General features: G+C 42.6%; 1 protein-coding gene across 1 annotated transcript in view; it reads left to right on the top strand.

The window, feature by feature from the left end:
• The window catches only part of RAPGEF5 (Rap guanine nucleotide exchange factor 5), a 216,727-nt gene that overhangs the window by 120,967 nt on the left and 74,737 nt on the right, over positions 1-21,023 (top strand). Inside the window, exon 9 of the mRNA XM_037136283.2 lies at positions 1,134-1,259. Coding sequence (XP_036992178.2) covers positions 1,134-1,259 — 126 coding nt within the window. The remainder of the gene's footprint in view (positions 1-1,133; positions 1,260-21,023) is intronic.

Raw genomic sequence — 21,023 nt, 5'->3', positions numbered from 1 at the left:
TTGAGGCCACTTAGGGGACTGTTTTTATTTCCTTCCTACTTGTTGGAGAAACTCCTTGATAAGTAGTGGCCCTCACCCTGGGGAATAAAGATGTAGCCATTGCTTTGTGCATGTGGTCCCATTTCTCTGATGCCCACTGAACCTAATGGGTGTCGTTAGCACTAAGTGGCAAGACCATGAAGCTGTGATTAGTTCTAGCACCTTTGCACATTTCATTATTTTGCTGAGTTCATTTAAATGGTGTAGGTTGTCTTGGGTAAAACAAAAACTCCATATTTTGACTCTTCCTGCTAAGAGTCACTGTTTATTTCTCTATTGATCATGTCCTGATATGTCGGTATGAACCATTTTTGAAAGAGTTTGAGCAGAAACATTTTATAACTTGTGTATAATAAACATACCTTTTCATCTAATCAAAGTCCTAGATTCTCCTCCTTCATATTATTATTACTTAGGTACTTTGGGGTAATAAAAAATATGATGCTTTATGGATCATTTCCAAGTCCTCGAGAAATTTTAAGCCTTTTTTTCCAGCTTATTTTTGAAAAACTTTTCCACTATCTTTTCTGCAACATTGGAAGTATTTTGCTAATAATGACCCATGGTAACTTTCCAGCTGTGAAAAAAAAAACCCAAAAAATAACCTTGTGATCTTGTAAACAGTGTATTTGTACATGGAATGATCTGGTGGAGCTAGAGAATGAGGAGGTTGTGTCCTGTTATTTTTAGAACTCTGTATCACTTCACCCTTTTTGCCAGAGTGGTTCCTGGCTAACTTTCCCATGAGTTTTTAACCTTCTTGCTAGGCTTTGCTTATGTAACAGGAAACAGGCTGTCAGGAACAAATAGTGGCGTATCAGGAGCACACATTAGTAACAAATGATTTAGTTTGCTTGGCCCTTCGCTCTCTTAAAGTAGACTGATCGATGATCTCAACTTGAGGACTTTTGATGTGGCAGTCCTTGATTTAAATAATACAACTTTAGTGTGGAGAAGGCCAGTTGTTTTACCGGGACCATGATTTAATCCTGGCGACAGAGAAGATGAGCTTATTCTAAGGGAAACTGTGCGGCGGTGTCATGTCCTGGGACTGTGGATTTAAGTATATCTTTGCTTTTTCCCCAACTCTGAAGGCAGGGGTGATGTGCAAGCTTCAGGAGAGAGATGACATGGGGCGAATTGAGCTGGTCCAGAAGCTGGCGAGAGAAAACTGTCAGTTTTTGCAGACGGACAAAAAAGACCAGGAGAAATCTGAACACGTAAGCCCTTTTTCTTTCTTGGGGGTGCAGGTCTAAAGGGGTAGGAAATGTTTTTGCCTGGTTGTATGTTCGAAGGAAACAATTTTTTATTTTACATTCTTGAAGGGTTTTTTTTTTACCCCCTAAAACATCCTTCTTAGTAAAAATACAGCTTGAAGCCAGTGGTTATGACACCAGATTTATAAGAGAACTCTTCTCAAAAGTAAGTCATGTGGAAGTATAAGAACACACGTTAGCAACTATGAATGCATATCTGTTATGGTCCTGATTTGATGGCTTTCAAGTTTGACTTTGGGAATGTCATCCCGTCAGAAAGTTTGTAGAGTGTGAATTTTGAAAGAACCTGTAGTTCTTTATAATTAGGGCAAGAGTGGTTCTAGTTACCAAACAAATGTATCCCGAGCCACTAGAAAGAGGCCAGAACAGAAGAACAGATTATAGATACTCTCACCAAGCGGGAGAGTCAGAAGGGAGTTGTCTTGTGAATGTTTGCATTCCAACAAGAGTTATATTGTTCAATTGTAGTTAAACTGGAGGAAAGGGTCGCTCTGCTCGGATCCCCTGAAAGCATTTATTGAAAGCATTTATTCAGAGCGTGCCGTGGAGCTGAGACGCTGCCCTCATGCTGAGAAGACAATAGAACCACTTTCTTCTGCTGTACTTTGTTGTCTGTTGGCTTTTGTTGTTGTTTGTCAGACTTTGCTCCCAGGGCCAGACTAGCCAGGGCTGCCCATGGAGGGGAAAATTCCTCAGTTCTTATAAACATGACTTTAATTTTCCTTGCAGTTTTATTTTTCAACCCTTTCCAAAAGGGAGAAAAGTGCTTCATGCTCTTTCTGCTGCAAGGCCATCAATACCAGAGGGTTTCCTAAGCAGGAGAGGAGGATGTTCAGAGAGCAGGCTGTTTAGTTTAGTAACATAGCATCTCTCCCGGTGTAATATCCAGTCATAACAATGGGTGTCTCAAGGCACAGAATAATTCAGCAACTTCAAAGCCTTGTAATAGAACTATTTCTGGGGGTGACTATTGACTTTACAAACGGAGGTCTCAGGAGCCCTCACTTCGTTAGGTACTATTGAAAAATTTAGGGACTTTAGGGATTGAGCAAAAAGGAACAGGACTCATGGATATGAACAGCAGCATGGTGATTGCTGGGAGGAGGGGAGTCTAAGGGGACTAAATGGTAATGGGAAAAATGACAATAACAATTCAGTCAAAAAAAAAAGAGAAAAGTTTAGGGACTCAAGTTGTTAAAAGCAATTGGAAGGTTGGCGGTATTGAAGACCGACTCCTAACCCCTGCCATGTCCTAAGCATATTTGCATATTGCAACCTATGGCTTAAGTTTCTCAAAACATTATTTCTTTTCATTCATTTTAATGAAGGGCACCCATTTTCACATGCCATATTTCATTGATTTCACAATGCATCACTGAAATCTGCATGAGGAGTAATGATTGATGGCATGAAAACATGTTATAGTTTAGTTGTAGGCATGTTTCTTTCCAAGTGATCCTTAAAATGAGCAACAAACTTTACAATGAAGGTGCTGCCCATTCCATTTAGTGGGCCAGTGACAGCCTGAGCATAGAATAGGATCTTTTGAACTCAACCGAACAGTGGAGTACCGCTTCACCAAGGTTAGAGAGCACCAGCCTGAGGCCACAAACAACTGTATGCTTGTTTAAAAGGTGCCTGTGTTGCCTTTGACTTGTATTTAGTTCAGTTCAGAATACTTACAGTTTGTGAAGATATAATACCCTCCAAATATATAATAATAGAAACCTGAACTTGATGCCGGTAATTGTAGACTTAACGTGAGACAAACTTAGTGGTAGGAGGTTGGCAACTTTGCTTATGTTCTCTACTCTGTTGTCTTCAAACCTTCATGTTCTGATTGTAAAGTGGAATACTAACGGTTTGTACTTCTTGCATAATGTCCTAATATGGGTGCATTCTTCATAGCTCTGAAGTGTTTGTGCTTTTGAGAGGAAAGGTGGTGTATAAGTAAACATGGAACTGTGTGCCTTTTCTATGTAGAATTTTACTACTGAAGCTGAAAGGAAGGGAAGATAAGGATCTTTCTTCCTTGGTGATAAATAAAAATGTAGGCATTCTGTGGTCTCCTTCCTACAGGATGACACCAGTTGAACTAATCGAGTCTCAATGCTATTTTTTTCTTAATTTAAAAAAAATTAATTTTTTTCTTTGCCCTTCACATTCTTTCCCATCACCATTTATGCCCCCGTCCTCTCTTCTACCACCCACCCCCAGTCACCGCACTTTTGTCCATGTTCATGTTTTTCTTTCCTTTTAAATGTTTTACTTTTATTTGTCAATTACAGATGGCATTCAATACTATTTTGTTAACTTCAGGCTTATAGCATAGTGCTTAGACATGTATATAATCTATGAAGTGACCCCTCGGCAAGTCTAGTACCCTTCTGACACCGTACATACTTATTAAAATATTATAGAATCTATTCCCTAATAGATTACTTTGCATCCATGTGACTGTTCTGTAACTGCCAATCTACTTCTTAATGCCTCACCTTTTTCACCCAGCCCCCCAGCTCCCTCCCCTCCGGCACCCGTCAGTGTGTTCTCTGTATCTATGAGTCTGTTTCTGTTTTGTGTGTTTCTGTTGTTCTTTACATTCCACATAGAAGTGAAATGATATGGTATTTGCATTGCTTTGTCTGCTTTGTGTCATTTAACGTAACACCTTTAGGTCCATTCATGCTGTTGCAAATAGTAAGATTTCATTCATTTTTATGACCACATAATGTTCCGTTGTATATAGGCACCAAATCTTCTTTATGCGATCATTGATTGATGGGCACGTAGGTTGCTTCCATATTCAAGGCTGGTGTTTGTTGGGTACTCCTCTAAATGGATTATTTGGTACTAAATGCTTACACTTTTTACAATAATTTATTGGGAATAAAAACCATCTGGTAGGTTACATTGCTCTTTTATGTCTTCAGCATTCAGTACATCAATACCTGTGCCTGCACATGACGTTCATAGTGTCTGTGAGTTGGGGGCAGCGTTTTTATTTTTCCTGCCCTTGCTTTCTTTTCAGTAGTCGTCATCTGCTCTTACTCACAAGAACTCAGTTACAATGCACAGCAAGTACAGAGGAAACTACAGTTTACTTAACGTAAACCTAGGTCTGCAGTTTCCTCCTCTTGTTATAACAATAGCAAAAATGATCAAACCCTGGAGTGACTTACAGATTTCCTTTTTTAATGGTTTTTTTTTTTTAGATTTTATTTATTTATTTTTGGAGAGAGGGGAAGGGAGGGAGAGAAACATCAATCAGTTGGCTCTTGCACGTCCCCAACTGGGGACCTGGCCCACAACCCAGGCATGTGCCTCGACTGAGAATCAAACTGGCAACCTTTCGATTCACAGGCCAGCACTCAGTCCACTGGTTTTTAAAGAGACAGTGGGGAAACCTGAGCTAAGGTCCAAGGTGCCATTTGAGTCATTCTTCATACAAAACTGTATTTCTTTTCCAGTTTTACAATGCCACATCCTTTTTTGTATGTATGTGTCAAAACGAGAAAGACAGGAATTTGATAGAATAAAGCTTTTGTTGGTAGCATGTCTCGTTACAAATTGAAGGGGCTCAGAGCTTTCTGAGTAGGCATTTTTAATATTTGCTTGAACTGGTAAACGCCATGATTACAAATGCATGCAATTAGAGGAACATTTCACTCTGTGCTTTTGCCAAGGTATTTCTGAAATAGAAAAAGAAGTTAAATGTATAATTATCACAAGTTTCTCAGGAAGCACTTGGTTTCCTATTTTCTGTAAAGTAGCTGTAGGCAAAATTACCCAGCATGTATTCCTAAGTGTTGAAAATTATGTGAGAACTTTAAGAAGAGGACAGAAATTGGCTATTTCTTCTAAATATTATGATAGTGAGCTTAACTTTTGGCTATTGATTCTTTAAAGAAATTGCCTCTTCTATAGGCATCCTATTTCCTACTTAATTCTGTGATTATATCAATAGAGAAGGGGTCTGTGTTACCAAATGGGGACTTTGGAGCTTGACCTTGAAGGATGACCGATGTTCCTAGAAGGGCAGGGTGGGGACGTGTGTTTCAGGCAAAGGGACCAGCAGGAAGACACATGACTTGAGCACTGGGTGAGTCATGGGGAACGAAGGCAGTGGTAGGGGAGGTTCGACTTCAGTTGTGAAAGACTCAGTAAGCCACCCTAAGGAGTTGAGACTTGCTTCTCTGGGAAAAGAAAGCCATCAGAGATGGGAAGTGGCATAATCAGATGTGGTTTTCATAAGATCTCGCTCACATATCTTTAGAGGAAAAATTGAGTGCAGAAGAGCAAAGTGCTGGAGGGAACCCTTGGGACGTTGTTGCAGTGAGCCAGTTGAAAGATGTTAGGTTAAACCAGGGAGATAACTATGGGAAATAAGAAGGCTGTAGATGTTGAGAGTCAATTAGGTGGCAAATTTGGCAGAATCTAATGACTGGTAAGGGTGTGTGTGTGTGTTATTTTATATTAAGCAATTTTTGAATTTTAAGGGGTTTTTTGGTATTGTGTAGACAGAAGAATGTTCCAGAATGGTTGGTCACCTTGCTTTGTTCTCCTGCAGTCTGTCTGATGAGGCTCACGGCGGTTATCTCGTTGGTAGGTGGGGGTTGTGGCTAGCAGTGTGGGGCTGTACACACCATCTTCGTAGACCAGGCCCCTCGATGATACCTTTGCCAGTGGCAATCACTGGTGGCCCCAGAATAAGCTGCGTTCTTTGGCCAGAGCTTTGGCCTTTGCTGCAATGATGTGTGTTCCTCCCTCAGAATTAACTGGCTCTAGAGATGCTCTCCTTACCCAGCCAGTCTGAGCTGGTGCTGCCACACTCTTACTCTAGAGTGCTCTCACTCACCTGTTCATTCAGGAAAGCTCTGCTGAAGTTCACGAGGTAGGGGGTCGAGCTTGACTGTGGTGCCTTCAACCTTGAGGTGGTGTTGTCAGGCTCCTGCCCCAAGCGAGTCCAGTCAGGCTGTGGAGAAAACACGTGGACAGAAATCGCAGACACAAACGGGCAGAGATGATGGTCCTGAGAGAGAGGCACAGGGGTTAGAAGAATTTACAGCTGGAGAGACAGGATTCTCCTGTGGCAGAGGGAGAGTTTGATGTGGACCTACAGTGGGTTTTATGTTGAGTTTAAGTAATTCAGATAGAAGAAAAGCAATTCCCAGTGGGAGAAATGACATTAGGAATATGCAAAGCAAAGTCAGAATAGAAGGGATTTTTTTTGGAAATCCCAAACCGATCGATGTCCCCAGACTACCAAGGGCAGTGGTGAGGGAGGAGATGGTGACGAGGAGGAGGAAGAAGGAAGATTTAGTGAGAAACAAGATTGGGACCAGACTACGGAGAATCCTGAGGGCTGGGAAGTTGCACTTCATTCTAGAAAAATTGAGGAGCCATTGAGTAGTTCTGTGAGTTTTTGTAAGAAAGGAGGATGGGGACTTCCATGCGGATGATGTTATTACTTCAGTTTGACAGATTAGGAAGCTGGGGCTGCCGAGTGATGAGGCAGAGCTGGAGAGTGAACTCAGTGGGATGGCCTCTCGGCAGTCGTTCTTGGGGGGAGGACTGAGAGGAGGATGGGGGTCCTGAGATGGAGGACAGTCCTGCGAGAAGGACACAGCGATGACTTACGGAAATGGTGGTGGAAATTGTGGGAAGGATCAAAGGAAAAGGAACGCTAAGGTGCTCAATGGGGTGGTGTCCTAATGCAGGTTTGCAAAGCATATCAACTGTTCACACTTTATCAGTGAAATCTGTATTAAAATACATGTTTAGATATGGGCCCTATTTCCTGGAACGCAACTGCACTATTTACCAGAAAACTGAAACTGTTTTTCCCGAAATGTAGTTTATACTGTATAATGCAGTAACTTGTAGAGGGGAAATACCAACAGCAGCTTCTGAACCAGGTCCTTAGTTTCTCAGTTGCAGAAACTGAGATCTAGAAAATGTACGTGAGAGCCATGCTGAGCAGCACGTTCCCTAGGGACCCTGTCTGTGTCCCTCCCTCGCCCCACCCCATTTTCTTCAGTTCCTTTGTTAAGTCTGGGGACCCACCCCGCTTCCTTCCCCGTGTCTAATTCACCGATAAAATATGGGTGAGAAGGGGATTCTGCACATTCTGAAACCAAACCTTGGCACAGTTGGCTGCCGGGGCAGGGCCCCTCTCACTCAGCCCCGGCCGGGATTTCCTTTGCCCTGTTTCCTGCAGCCTCATCCTGGAATTCTGCCGACGTCAAAGGGTCCTTGTTCAAGGATTACTAGGGCAGATGTGGTGTGGAGTATTCCGGCTGCTGTCACTCTTATTTTGCATGTTCAAAGTTGGTCTCTGCCTTTTCCCGACTTTCATCTCATCTATTGCTTTGTTTTATTTTTTTAAAGCATAAGTATAAGCTGAAAGCCCTCTTTCTATTCCGTATGAAATACTAAAAGGCCACATGGTCTTATAATTTTATATTCAAACTTGCATCATCCATCTAGTCAAGTAAAGAGCAATCTTGGCATTATTTGAAGTTTAATTAATGAAACCAAGAAACTATTTAAAGACAATGAGAATTTCATGACATTGTTGGTTAATATTGAAAGCCAGAACTCAGGTGTAATAGGCAATTCCTAATACATTAAATCACCCACCTATAAACTGAGAAATTGCTGTGTAGAAACCATGTTATTTTTCTTAATAACAAAACCCTGACTTTGTGTTGGTTTGGTACTAAAGCACCTTTTCAGAGGAAGTACCTTCCTTCCTCTGAATTTTAGTTCATTTTTAGCCAGAATTAATATGGCCACCAGAGTAACCCAAAAGTGGGAGGGGATAGTTCTTGCCTCCAAGAAGTACACAACAAGCTGGGAGAAAGCCACACAAGGGAAACAAGTAACCCTTCCAGACAGCATTCGGCGAAGTGTTTCAAATAATTAATTCCACAGGCGTTCGGAGAGTGGGAAATACCTTCCATAGACAGGTTTCACGACTGCATCAGTCATGTTCTTCAGAAGCAGGGTGTGTGTGTGTGTGTGTGTGTGTGTGTGTGTGTGTATGTGTGTGTTTTCCTCCAGAAAAGTGGCGGTGAGGCAGCCAGGGAAAGCCAGTGCAGGGCCCCCGCCTGCTGCGTGGTGGAGCCGTCTGCTCATTAGCTGCATTTTTAGGTTCTCACGAGAAGCCCATCACAAGTCCCAGCAGTTTCAAAAATTTCATTTCAGCATTTTTAAAGATAGAGAAATTTGTCATTATGCTTTTTGTTTATTTTTCTGGAACTATCCAAGTTTATTTTAAAACACCCAATTAAGAAAATTGACACTGGTTCAGTTAGTTTGGTTTATCAAACTGTTCTCCAAGGATCTTCTATTCTGTACGGTACAGATGCTCCCTAATTTTAATAACGTTCTTGTTGAATTAAAATAGCCATATATTCTCTAGTATGTTACATAAATTGTTAAAGTGAAATATTGAAAAACAGGTTATTTTTCTTTGGCTTTTGTTTTCCTCCTTGGTGTATCTCGTTCCAGACCCTGTATATTCTTTTTTCTCTACCCTCATCAAGTCCCGATCTGAATTAATGTAATAACTTTGTTATCTGATAGATTGTTGTCTGACCAGATAACACTGGAAATCTTTGCTGGTTTAGTTTCATTTGGGTCTATAATAGATGCCTTAAGACAAAAATGTAGAGAAAAGTTGGGCAGTCCTTCACAGACAGATGGATAGTTCTTCATGACAACGTGTATTGCTCAGGTTTGGAGACATGACATGAAGAGATATAAAGCAGTAGAGGGACACGGACACCCACTTACAAGGTGCGTTGGGTCCTGGGACAGCCCTGGTACATCACTACCTTCAGGGAGCTAACGCTCTGCAAGAAACTCAGAGGCTGAATTCACAGTCACCTGTTGGGCACAATACAGGGTGCTACGGAAGCTTGTCACGGGGAGCTCAGCTGGTCCAGGAAGACATGCATGTGTCCCTGACAAAGAGACAGAATCCGAAGGGTCAGGAGAGTTCCTAGGAGAAGACAGGGAGGATGGGCATTCCCGGCAGAGGAAAGAACATGTGTGATAACTCGAAGGGTCGAATGCAGAGATGACACGGCTGCTCTGGTAGAGGCAGGACCAAGTGTCTGGAGCATAGAGGGGCAGGGGGCACGAGGGAAAAGGCCGGCCAGTGAGCCAGGCACAGGGGCCAGTGGATACAGGGCCTCACAGGCTCAGCAGAAATTGTGTGCTGAGAGCAAGATCCAGCTCTTGTAAGGCATTTAGTAAGCAAGAGAGAGAAAGATGATTAGATTCGAATATTTGGGATTCCTCTGCTGCAATACGGGAACGGATTTGCAGAAGGATGGGTCATGTTCGCTGCTCTCAAAGCTTTGCTCCTGGCTCTCTTTTCTCCCCAGTTCTGTTGGGTTTACATGAAGCAGAAACCAGCTTAAACATTAAGGCTTCGCTGTGGGGAGCTCAAGTGCAGGGACTTGAGCTACAGTCCCTGTGAAGACAGAATGTCCAATTATAGCTCAATTCTAGTTCATTAGCTTTATCCTAAAATATGCTACTGCATCATCGTCTTCTTTCAGAAGTTGACTGATTCAGTCCTGTTTCTGGAGAAATGAATTTTGAGCTTGCCTGTCATATGACTAGTTCCTGTTAATAAGCCCCATGCAAGCATATATGTTCACTTTCAACATACTTACTCTGCTGCGTGATATTTGCCTCATTTTGATTCAGCTGAAGTTTGGTGATTTCTGAGTGAAAAGGAATGTATGAAAGATTTCCATATGAGATGCAAAGAACCATTTTTTTCTTTTTAATGAGAAGTGGGTGGAAAGGAAAAATTCCATCTGGTACGCAGCAGCCCTAAATGTTGTTTTTGAGACAGCAAAAATAGAAGATAGCTGAAAATACCATAACAGAACATAACAGACTGTGGGCAAGTGTGCAGTACATATTTCTCTAATAACTCATGTTAAATACCCCTATTTTACTTAAAACATGACCATGTTCTTGTTTGTCATTACATAAAAAATTTCTCTTTAGTTTTTAAAAAATAGTCTGCTCCATTAATGAGGGGGGAAGGACTTGCTCTAGCGTTTAGGTTTACCTGATACAGGTTTTTTCCAGTTTTTTTTTTTCTTTTCCAATATTTACCTCCTATAACAAAAAAAATGGAGAAATAAGATATGGCATGTGGGTTTCTTTATTATACGTTTGTACATAATTCAGTGAACAGGGCTCAACACTTTTAACAAACTCTTGTAAATGTTCTCTTTGATCAGGTTCCAGGAATGGCTGGGTGTGATTGAGGCAGGCTGAGTCAGAATGAAGGATTAGGGGCTCCTGAAGATCCAAGAAACACAGAGAGGGCGAGAATAATGGTGATAATAAGACAATTAAGATGGCAGGAAGTGGCTTGGGGATAGGGATTTGTCAGGAGGCTCATGAAAATGTAATGAATCACAAGCGCACATCTCGGCGACCACAAAGGTGGGGTGGGGTGGGGTGTGGTAAGGTAAAATTTGAGGGGTTTTTTGCAATTCACAGAGGGGAGAAAGTGTATACTTCACACAGATGATTCCTTAAACCTTTCATGGTCTCCCTGGCTAGGACTTACAGAGGTAAAACAAGCTCTGTATTGCTACTCATACGAACAAAGAATTCTAATGATCCCCAAATGGTGCACTGCCTGACAAAATCCCAAACTGAATTTGATGGCTGATGGACACTACCACTTTCTTCCTGCTCAGTGAAATTGTTGTTTTTAGAAGTTGGGGGGCTGTGAGGACGCGCTGTTTTTTGCAATCAATCTGAGGATCACGGAGTGTTCCTCTAACAATTTTAGGCACTGCAAAGAACCTTCACTCGCATGTGTCTTGATTGTTTGGGTAAGAAAACATTTCATTTAAAAACTGGCACCTGAACATGTATACAGGACCCATGGACAAAGCCAAAGTGAGGTGTAATCGAAGGTGGGAGGTAGGGATGGCTGGGGTCGGAGCGAGTGGGAGGGGGAGAAATGGAGACAACTGTACTTGAATGATAATTTTAATAAAAGAGAGAGAGAGAAAAAAGAAAAAAGTTAATTAAAAAAAAACTAGCACCTGCTCAATAGGATTATGAAGAGTTTCCTCTAAAATGGGTAGTAAATACTATATAATCCACTAATTTTGTTGGGAGTTTGTTAAACACAAAAAATTTTAATTTACTTTGTATATTCATTGATAATATTCTTTTAGTGAAAGATACCTTTTATCCTCTGTAATCAGAGCACAGAATTATGAATAAAAGAAGCCATCACCAGCGACCTTTCAGGTTTGTTAGAGAAAGCTGAAATTCAGTGTTGGTGTGTTCATTTCCGTGTGCTCCTGAAGTTGAAAGTGTTCGTGGGGCCCTAGTGCAAGGCTGCCTGATTGGAAGGACCCTTACCCCAGTCAACCGTTTCTGTTGAACTGCTTCTCCCCGACTTATTAGCAATTACCCCATTGGAAAATTAGCACAGCACCTCCCAAAAGCAGGCACAAACAATTTTTGTCAGCAGAAAATAAATGGAATCATTCAGCACTTCTTATTAAACACCCACAGGGAAGCACAGACCTAAACATTATCTCAGTATTAAAACAAGACTCAGGTACAACTCTGAACACAAGGGAGTGAAGAGGGCAGTGGAACCCATGGAGTTCACACTAGTCTCCTCCAGTGAGTCACATGGCCTGGATTTTAGAAGATAGGAGTAGAACTACAGAACAGAACGGCAGAGATGGGAGCACAGGTGACCCACCTGCTGCTGCTGTGTGTCTCTGAGTTTGAGATTAAGGGATAGCCAACAAGTGACGCGGGGAAGATTTTGACCTTGGATAAGGCAGAATTCTGACTGACCCTTAAAATCCAAGGGAAGAAACTTTAGAACAAAGTGGAGAGCCAACTTTACTCTGATTGTGTGTGAACGAATATACTCGAATGCCAGATGCGTGTGTTCAGAAGCCTTTCATGAGTTGCTGAACTATTCAGTGCCATTTCCACTGTGATTTGGCAGTCAGATCTGACCTTTGTCTCACTTTTCAGTAGATCCCATTTCCGTCCCAAGTCAGTAAATCTCGAATTCCTGTCCCTCAGTATTACTCATAATCTTGGCATATACAGATCTACACAGACTGGAGCCTAGCTTGCCACACCCTGGAAAAATCCTTATTAATAAAGATCAGAGTGGCCCCAGGTAAATTCAACATCTGCAGCTGCTTACTCCCCAGGGCTCCACCCTCAGTTGTTTGCCAGTTTTGCATCTTAGCTCTGGCTTCTACTTTTTCATTCCCCACCTGGCTACTCCAGAACCTTTAGGGAAGACTGTAGTGAGAGTGTTTTTTGTGGCCCCTGTTGGCCCCAACCCAAGTTTAGCTTCAATCCAGAACAGAAACGCCATGACTTGGTGCCTCTCCTGCTGAGTGATGCAGGATGGCAGGCTGCAGACGGCTCAGGCTGGGGGACCCTGGAAAGGGAGAGTTAGGTAGACCCACAGTGAACTGAATGTGTCCGTAGCCAAATGTGCAGAATTTGGGCACTTACCTCCCTTCACGGAGGTCTTCACACGGAGGACAACATCCCTTGTCGAGCAGTCAAAGACTCCCTTTCTCTACCCTTAGCAGTTACCCCAGATTCCTGTGCTTGAGTTCGCAGATGTCTTTAGAATCACACCATTCAGCCATAACTCATAAAGCTGACTTTGTTGAGGGTGTAAATAATTTTTAATCTCAGGAGAACTTTCTCCTTTTCACAGATAGAGCACCATTTTTTAAAGACGTCTGCTTAAGAGTAATTTATTCTTACCTCCTTGTATTGAGAGAAGCATTTGTTGAGCACCTGGGAACCAGGTGTCACAGAAAATGATGGTGCTGAACAGGATCCGATTCGAGCCCCAAAGGCCCCCACCATTCAGTGAGGGAGGCAGATGAGAAAACAATGGTAGCAAAGAGAAAGAGCAGTCAGCAGACAGAAGAGAGAAAGGGGTACACTTTGAATAAGGTGTGTATTTCCAGAAAATTGTTTTCTCACATTCCTGCTAAATTAAACACTATTTTTTTAAACTTCCTGGGTGATGACCAGATAAGGACAAAAGTTATAAAGGGCAAAGTTTATAAATCTCAAATCTAAAGAAAGTAGGCATTTACCATTCTCCAAATGATAAGTGCCATTTACCATTTATCATTTATCACATGGTAAATGGCATTTACCACTATTTCCAGCTACAAAATATTTTTTCAAAAAAAGTATATTGTGTAGTTCTTGACCTGTTTTACAGTTGAATTTGTTTTTGAAAACAGAATTCATTACCAAAGAGGTTTATAAGTGTTTGAAACTGCTAAAGGACAAAGGTACCAGGCAACTGGCTGGAATTCATACTACATTTCTGTTAAAGATTTTTTTTTTTGGTTTAAAGTTATCCTACTCTAAAGAAAACTCTAGTTATCCTACTCTAGTTATCCTACTTTAAAGAAAAATTTAGGATAACTAACCACAGTCCCCCCTCGCCTTCCGGGTATGTGCGTGCATATGAGACTTTCCTTAGGTTTCTGTAACACACTGGACGTAACCGCCCTTCCTCTGGGTGACACACGTGGCTTCCAAACTTTGCTGTTAGAAATGACCTGACATGCACATCTCTACCAAAAAAAAAAAAAAGGAAAAGAAAATCTTTACCTAAGTTCATATTTCTTAAGGATAAACTCCTGAGTAATTACTACCTACAAGTATGAACCATGTTCATCTCTCTTATGTTTTTGCTTAATTCCTTTCCACCAAGCTGGTGCCAGTTTTCACTTACATCAGCAATGCAGGAAAGTACTTGTTCTGAGATGCCCTCACCCTCACCTTCACCCTCTCTGAGTATTATGTTTCTAAGGAGAAACGAAGTATTTTTGTCAGGTTGATGGGGGGGTGTATTATTTTGTTCAATATGCATTTCTTTTCTAGTGAGGTTGCATATTTGTGATGTGTGTCAATCCATTTCTCTTTCTTCTGTAATAATCTGTTTACCTCCTTTGCCCATTTTCTCATTGGGATTTTTCTCATCGATTTGAGTTTGCTCTTTACAGGGATATAAATCTTTGTCATGTTTGTTGCCTGTAGCTTTCCCCATTTTGATTCTTATTTACTTACTTTATACATATATGAGCAAAACTGTTGATGCGTGTTTGTCATTTTTTAAATTGCTTTTAATATTAGAAACTTCTTTCTAATTTTTTGGCCAAATACCCAATTTTATTTAGTTTCTTCTGTGCTAGAGTTGCACGTTTCACTTAGATCTCCAGTGTAGCTGGGATTTGTTTTTGTAGAAACAAGATTTCTTGATTAGCTACCACATGCAGAATTTTGTAGTCATTTAAAAAATCCATTCTGTTTTGGAGGAATTGAAATTCTGTTAACAAACTTTCTCCAAGTTAAATACAGTTAGTACGAATTTAGTGAATCACATTACCTTCAGTGTTCTCATCTGTAAAGTGAAAAGATGAAAGATCTAAGATTTCTTCTAGCTCTGATATTTCTTCCTTAAATCGAAGACCCCCTCTCAAATTCAGCAGAACCCGAACTTTTGAGTGCCAAATGTTCTTTGGGGAAATGTCACTGTGTAAAGCGGACAGCAACTGATTACTCAGGAGGTTCGAGTTTTTACTCTGGTTTAACATGCCTATCAATGCCAAGAATCACTCTGTTCTTTTATGTTCTAAATTTTCTCCTGTGGATAGAACTTCTAAAAATTTACTCTTTGTGAAATGGTGTTGATATGGGACAGATGGCGGATCTAACATGCCCAACTGGAATGATCTCTGCTCGCAGGATATTAAAGCCGTATTTCAAGTCAAGTCATTAAATATTTGGAGTTGTTTTTCTGAGTTCAGAATGTCCCAAGGAGGACTGAGATACAGAACTCCCAGATAATGACAGACTAAAAAAAATGCTTCATCTTACTGCCTTAAACTCTTAGAAATGACACGGAGGTGGCCTAGTTGTTTATACTGGCAGAGTTCATTAAATAGCCCCTGTCCACAGCCACGCTCCAAACCACTGCTTTTACAAAACGCAAATTGATATCTCTCCCATATCTCTCTCACAAAGAATTCATTCTTTGGACAGTCTCCATGTTTTATTTGAACTTGTATCCCCAGCATCTAGCTCTGGGCATTGAGTCGAGGTTTGTAGGCCTGAATCTGGCAGAGAAGGCAATTGTGGGTGATTTGAGTTTCCCAAGTTCAAGCCCTCTCAAATCTCTACAAATCCAAGTTGTGCCAGCTCCAGGATTCTAGTTCGTTGGGGATTTAAAGTTTTGAATGAAAGGTTTTGTACTTTGAGAAATTAACCTAGAAATGACAAGCCGAAAAAGCAGGAAGGTTTATCATCGATAGTCAGTTTGTACCTGTAGACAAGCCTTTGAGAGAAGTCATACCTGGCAAAGAGTAGGCACACACTTTCAAACTTCAGTGAGTCGCAGTTTACGGAGCAAGGTTCTTACCTGGGCAGGGTTGTATGTGAGGACTTCCATCCTCTTTGGCACCCAGGTCCACATTAATACTCAGGAAAAGAGGACATTTTTGTTGTCTGTACTCTCTCTGAAATACTTTCATTTCTTTGCAGTGCCTTCTTTTCTTTCCGCTCATACCCATGCCTCACCCCAGAAAAAGAGGGAGAAGGACTAGGTGACCACGTTTGTCTTCTTTTAACCTTCTCTTTTTATTTCCTAGTTTTGTTTGTTTGCCTGTCTAATCATTTTAGCAATATTTCACTGCATTTTTAAATTCTCTTAACCTATTTTAATACCAACTTTCATCGCACGGTTGTGCAGTGAACCAAGAGTGACATGATCTTACCTTTCTCCCAGTCTTGTGGCAAACTATGAATGAGGTTTCTGAGGTGGTTACTGCAGAGATCAAAGGGGCGCCTCTCTAAAAACATCAAGGAATGTACAAAACATGAAAAAATAAAAATGTTTACTTAAGATGCTTTGTATCTCCATGCTCCCATGCCAATGTGATCTAGCAGTTGCTATGGTAACTAGGAATTTTTCCTTCCATAACTTACATAAGTACCAAGGCTGCCCTTTTTATTAATGCTGTGCCCTCTGTGAAGTCACACACACACACACACACACACACACACACACACACACGTGTGCATGCAGACACACACAGGAAAACTCACAGACACATACGCACAGAAGAGATTGAGAGAGTTCCTTGACTTGAAGCCTTAGCATTTCCTAAGCATATTACTTTATATTATCTTTACATTTTATTTTATTTTTTTCTGGCTTTATTAAGGTATGACTGACAAATAAAATTGTATATATTTAAGACACATGATGTGATGTTTTACTATACTTATACACTGTAAAATGATTACCACAATCAAGCTAATTAATGTATCCATACCTCACACAGTTACCATCAGAGAGAGAGGGCGAGAGAGACTCTTAAAAGCTTCCCTCTTAGCAAATTTCAAGTATCCAGTACTTTTCAAATTTGAAGAATGCTCCTCTTAGATCTGTTCAGAGTTGTAAGAGCTAGCTTCCTCAAGTAATTTCGTTTATAAATTAGGTCTGTACTTAATCGGGGGAATTTCCTACCACGACTGAGTTTCCAGTAAGAGGAACTTGGGAGGAGACACCAGGCCGCAGGGACCGGTGGGGCCACCCGTCAGGTGCTGTGCCAACGACCCAGACCGTCCTCTGGTGCTCGGACTCGGGAGGTTCTGTAACACTGCTGCTGGGAGTTACTCGCACCCCAGCTGACAAGTACGCCTGCTGCTAGGATGTAGGAACTTCGAGTCTTCATTAACATAGTTTTTTATCCCATCTTTGGGCTGCTTGTCCAAGTGTCACTGTTGGTATTTTCCCTTTAGAATGACTGTGCATGTATGTTACATACACGAACAGTGATTTTAGAATTCTTAGACACCGAAATGTATTTCTATGTAACACTTATATTGTCGTTACTATAAAATCTAGGAAGCAAGAGTCCAGATTTTTTCTTTTTAAATCTCAGGAAACATATGAATTGTATTTTCAGCGCCACCAAGACACACCAACAATAAGAGGTGGCAAAAGGCGCTGTTCCCAGTGCTGAGTCACCTCCTGGTTTTTGCCAATCCCAGTGTGACAGAACCTGTCACAGACATATCTTACAGACAGTCTGCATGGATGCCGTGGGTTGACAGAACTTACATGTTCAACGGATTAACAAAATTCCCTCCAGTGACCGCGAGTGATAGACCAGTTTTCCCTGTCTACACATTAGGAAATGCTTAAGGATCTAGTTAAAGGATTTGAAGGCATCCTCATTTCTTGTGAGTTCCCTTCAGTAGGCCTCTCTCAGGCATTGTACCCCTGCCCCCCATGCCCCTTGGCTGGGCATCTTGATTCCAGAGAAGCCAAGGGGTCCGTGGATGATTTCCCAGCTCAGCCCTTTGTCTGTTTCCTTGGGCCCACTAACCAGGGTGAGTGTACGTAACCCACGAGTCTTAGCAGAATGCAGTCACTGCTGTATTTGGAGTGGAGGGAGGCAGAGGCGGTGGATTCCGTGGCTTTACCCCTGTGGCCAGGGCTGATGTTCCAACTTGTTTGTTTCTGCTGGTGTTTGTACCTCAGGCTTGCTGATGCTGGTGGGCGCTGACCGCCCCCCTGCAGCTTGTCCGGAACCCCACCCAAAGACGAGGGGCTCATCAGGCCTTCACTCACTCCTGAAATTTTATTTTATTTTTTAATGTAAGAGTCAGAGATTCGCTTTCTCCCTTCTTTGAGACTTCAGCCTCTACACGTGTATGGCTTCATGGTGAGTGAGACTTACTACAACGAGGAAGGTGAGTGTGGTCAGAGAGAAACAGCCCTGCGCTCCCGCGGAAATGACCCATTTCCAGTCCCAGTCCTCTAGCAGAGGGGCTTCGCGCCCTCTTTCCTCCAGGCTCCGTGAGCTTCGTAATGAACTTCGTGGTGGCGTCTGGCTCTCAGTGGGGCATGCAGCTCACAGGGAGCAGTTATCAGTGCGACTGAAAAAATTTGATGACATTGGTTATGCGTTTCTTTCAATGTGGATGATGTTTAAACACATGTGCATATACACAAAACTGTCCCAAGGCCCTGATACAAATCCAGTTTTATAACGTTTTGGTGTTAACAGACTTGGATGTCATACAGTTGCAATAGAGTTTGTGTGTTTTCCTGCATCTACTTATTGAGGGCTTTCTCTGGGTCCAGCATTCATAACTGGGTCAGTAGGGGAGGTGTTATCCCATTTCACAGGCAGTAACAGGCAAGGATGCTCAGAGAGCTTAAACAACGCAGCCAAGATCACCCAGCTAGTAAGCGGCAAGTCTGCGATCTGGACCAGGGCAGGTCTGTCTCCACTTTGGTGTGGCTCTCAGTTTAATTTGATTCGGGTCATAAGGGCTTTTAAGGGCTGTCATCATCTGAGTTTAATTTTTGTGCTAAGAACTGATTATTACCCATGAAATAGAAATGGACCCTCCCCTTTGTATGGGGTCCGGTGAAAGGGAGCCTGGTGAGGTGGGTGTGTGGATTGATAAACTAGATTATCTAGTCACTGGTGTTCGAAGGGTAGTTAGGGTGAGACTGTGCTAGGCCTTTTCCATACACTTCTTTTTTTTAGTAAATTGATGTGAATTGCAGTAAACTGACGTAGGCATTAGACACGAAAGAGTGTCCAGACAATGCTGCACGCAAGCTTCAAATCGAGTCAGGTGGGGAGTGCTCACATACCTTACTCTGAAAGCTGTGTGGGTGCGAGCTGTTTTCCTGGCATCAAGATGATGGACGGCATGGCCTGTGTTGAGGGACAGGGACATCTAAATTCATAAGTGGACACAGGCTTCCCTGGAAACTGGAAGGTCAGGTGTGCTAAATTGTCCCGATTTGCATCCGCTCCTTCATTCCAGCCTGGCTCTGTGCCGCAGGCAGTGAGTCCTGACCCCTTTGGAGTCGATCTCCCGTGACCTCTTGCCTCCCACCTTCACGTGGGACTTGGCCCTTGGGAAATGTCACCGGAGACGAGGCAGTAGAGACAGGTCAGGGTGTTTCTTCCCACCCCTGACCCGCCTCCTACCGTGGTCCTGGCCACGAATGACCACACCCATCTGGTGACTGCCGCCCCCCTCAGGAGCCTCTCATTCCCGTGGCTCCCAGTGGGGTCCAGTACTCACTCTTGCCTCCTCTTGCCCCTCTTTGCTGGTTGATGGCTAGCTCACCATTTTTAAGGGGTTAGTTTCCTCAAACCTACCCACACTTCTGTAAATAGTCCCTTTATTAAAGACATTCAGTACCCTACCTGAGTGTGCATGTCTTTTTTGCCAGAATGATCCATTAAGCAAATAAATCTTATTGAAATATGCCTGAGATGCAAAGATATTTATAAAGTTCAAGATTTTACAGTCTAACCTCATCTCTTCTGCTCTTTTCTGCAGTAGGCTGACTAGAGGGAGCTGGCCCCAGGCTCACATTCCTAGGCTTGTCCTAATTGAAGGGTTCTTAGACAGCTTGTTGAAGAGGATAATCATTAGAGGCAACAAGAGTTAATGAGTGCAGTTCTCTAGCTGCCGGAGCTTCCTATCCCATCCTATTTGCTGGTTTTCTGTGGGACTTGGTTCATGTCCCATAACAACTTGTTTTTGCTTCCACACCTACGGAAGTCAGACTTTACCTAGATTTGGTAACTTTGGGGATGATGAGTCCAATTAGTCCTATTCAGGCTTTAATTTGAGTCACTCATCTTAATGTGTGTGGGATTTTCAAAAGGAACCAATTACCACTATTTAAATACTCTGTTTCTGCCAGAGTCGCCTGTGCAAAGTTGTGCTTGTCAGGCCAGAGCTTTGCAGTCCAGTGAACCTCAGTCGCCGCTCGCCTTGGCACACATCTGCTTGTTTATTCCTCCTCTTTGCACACTCTTCTAATCAGCTCTGCCTTGCCAGCAATATTTTTTGACCTTTTTCTTTTACATCTGTTTACTTCTTTTCCATGAGAAAAAAGAATCATGAGATACATTGTCAGCAAATTTCATGAAGGCTGTTCTGAGGCAAAATTGTCTCTGGCCCGAAGAGATTTTCTTTTAGATAAGTGCTTCGGGTCCACGGCACCCTCGCTCGCAGTAGAGAGCAGACGCGGGCACTGGGGGTCTGGGTTGCTCAGCCGGGTGCAAATTTCCATGGTACAAGATGAGGGGAGATACCTACTTGCTAACTCATGGGCCTCGTTCCTGTTTAGGAGAGCCGGCAGCTTGAACGTCTGTGGGGAAAGCTGCTGCGGCCATCGTGCCCAGCCCCCACTCACCGAAGAACTGCCTTCCCTTGTTCTACAGTGCTGATCGGCTCTGCTTCAGTCCAGCAAGAGCTCATTCCCCCTCTGTAGTCAATACTCCTTCAGCGAAGCCACAGTCTTCCTCCTCTGTCTACTACCCATTAATGGAAGGTCCCCTTCCTAGAACATCGTGAATAATGCTATGGGTCCCTTTCCCACAAGGCAGGGAGCATCAGAGAATGGAAACTACCTACTGTGGTTTTATTCTCCTGACCTTTTCTGTCTCAGACATTTCAGCTACCTGGACCGTAGGTCACAGGGCGTTTTCTCAGACCCCCTGTAGCTCCTCGGTGCAGGGGCCCAAGTACCCCATCAGCAAACCCCTGTGCCCGCAGGCTAATCACAGCCGTTATTCTCTTTAGGTA

The sequence above is a fragment of the Artibeus jamaicensis genome, unplaced genomic scaffold, assembly GCF_021234435.1.
Source record: "Artibeus jamaicensis isolate MK-2021 breed Jamaican fruit bat unplaced genomic scaffold, CSHL_Jam_final contig_3230, whole genome shotgun sequence".
NCBI classification, from domain to species: domain Eukaryota; kingdom Metazoa; phylum Chordata; class Mammalia; order Chiroptera; family Phyllostomidae; genus Artibeus; species Artibeus jamaicensis.
The sequence above is the reverse complement of the archived record's forward strand: the minus strand, read 5'-3'. Positions and strand labels throughout refer to the sequence as shown.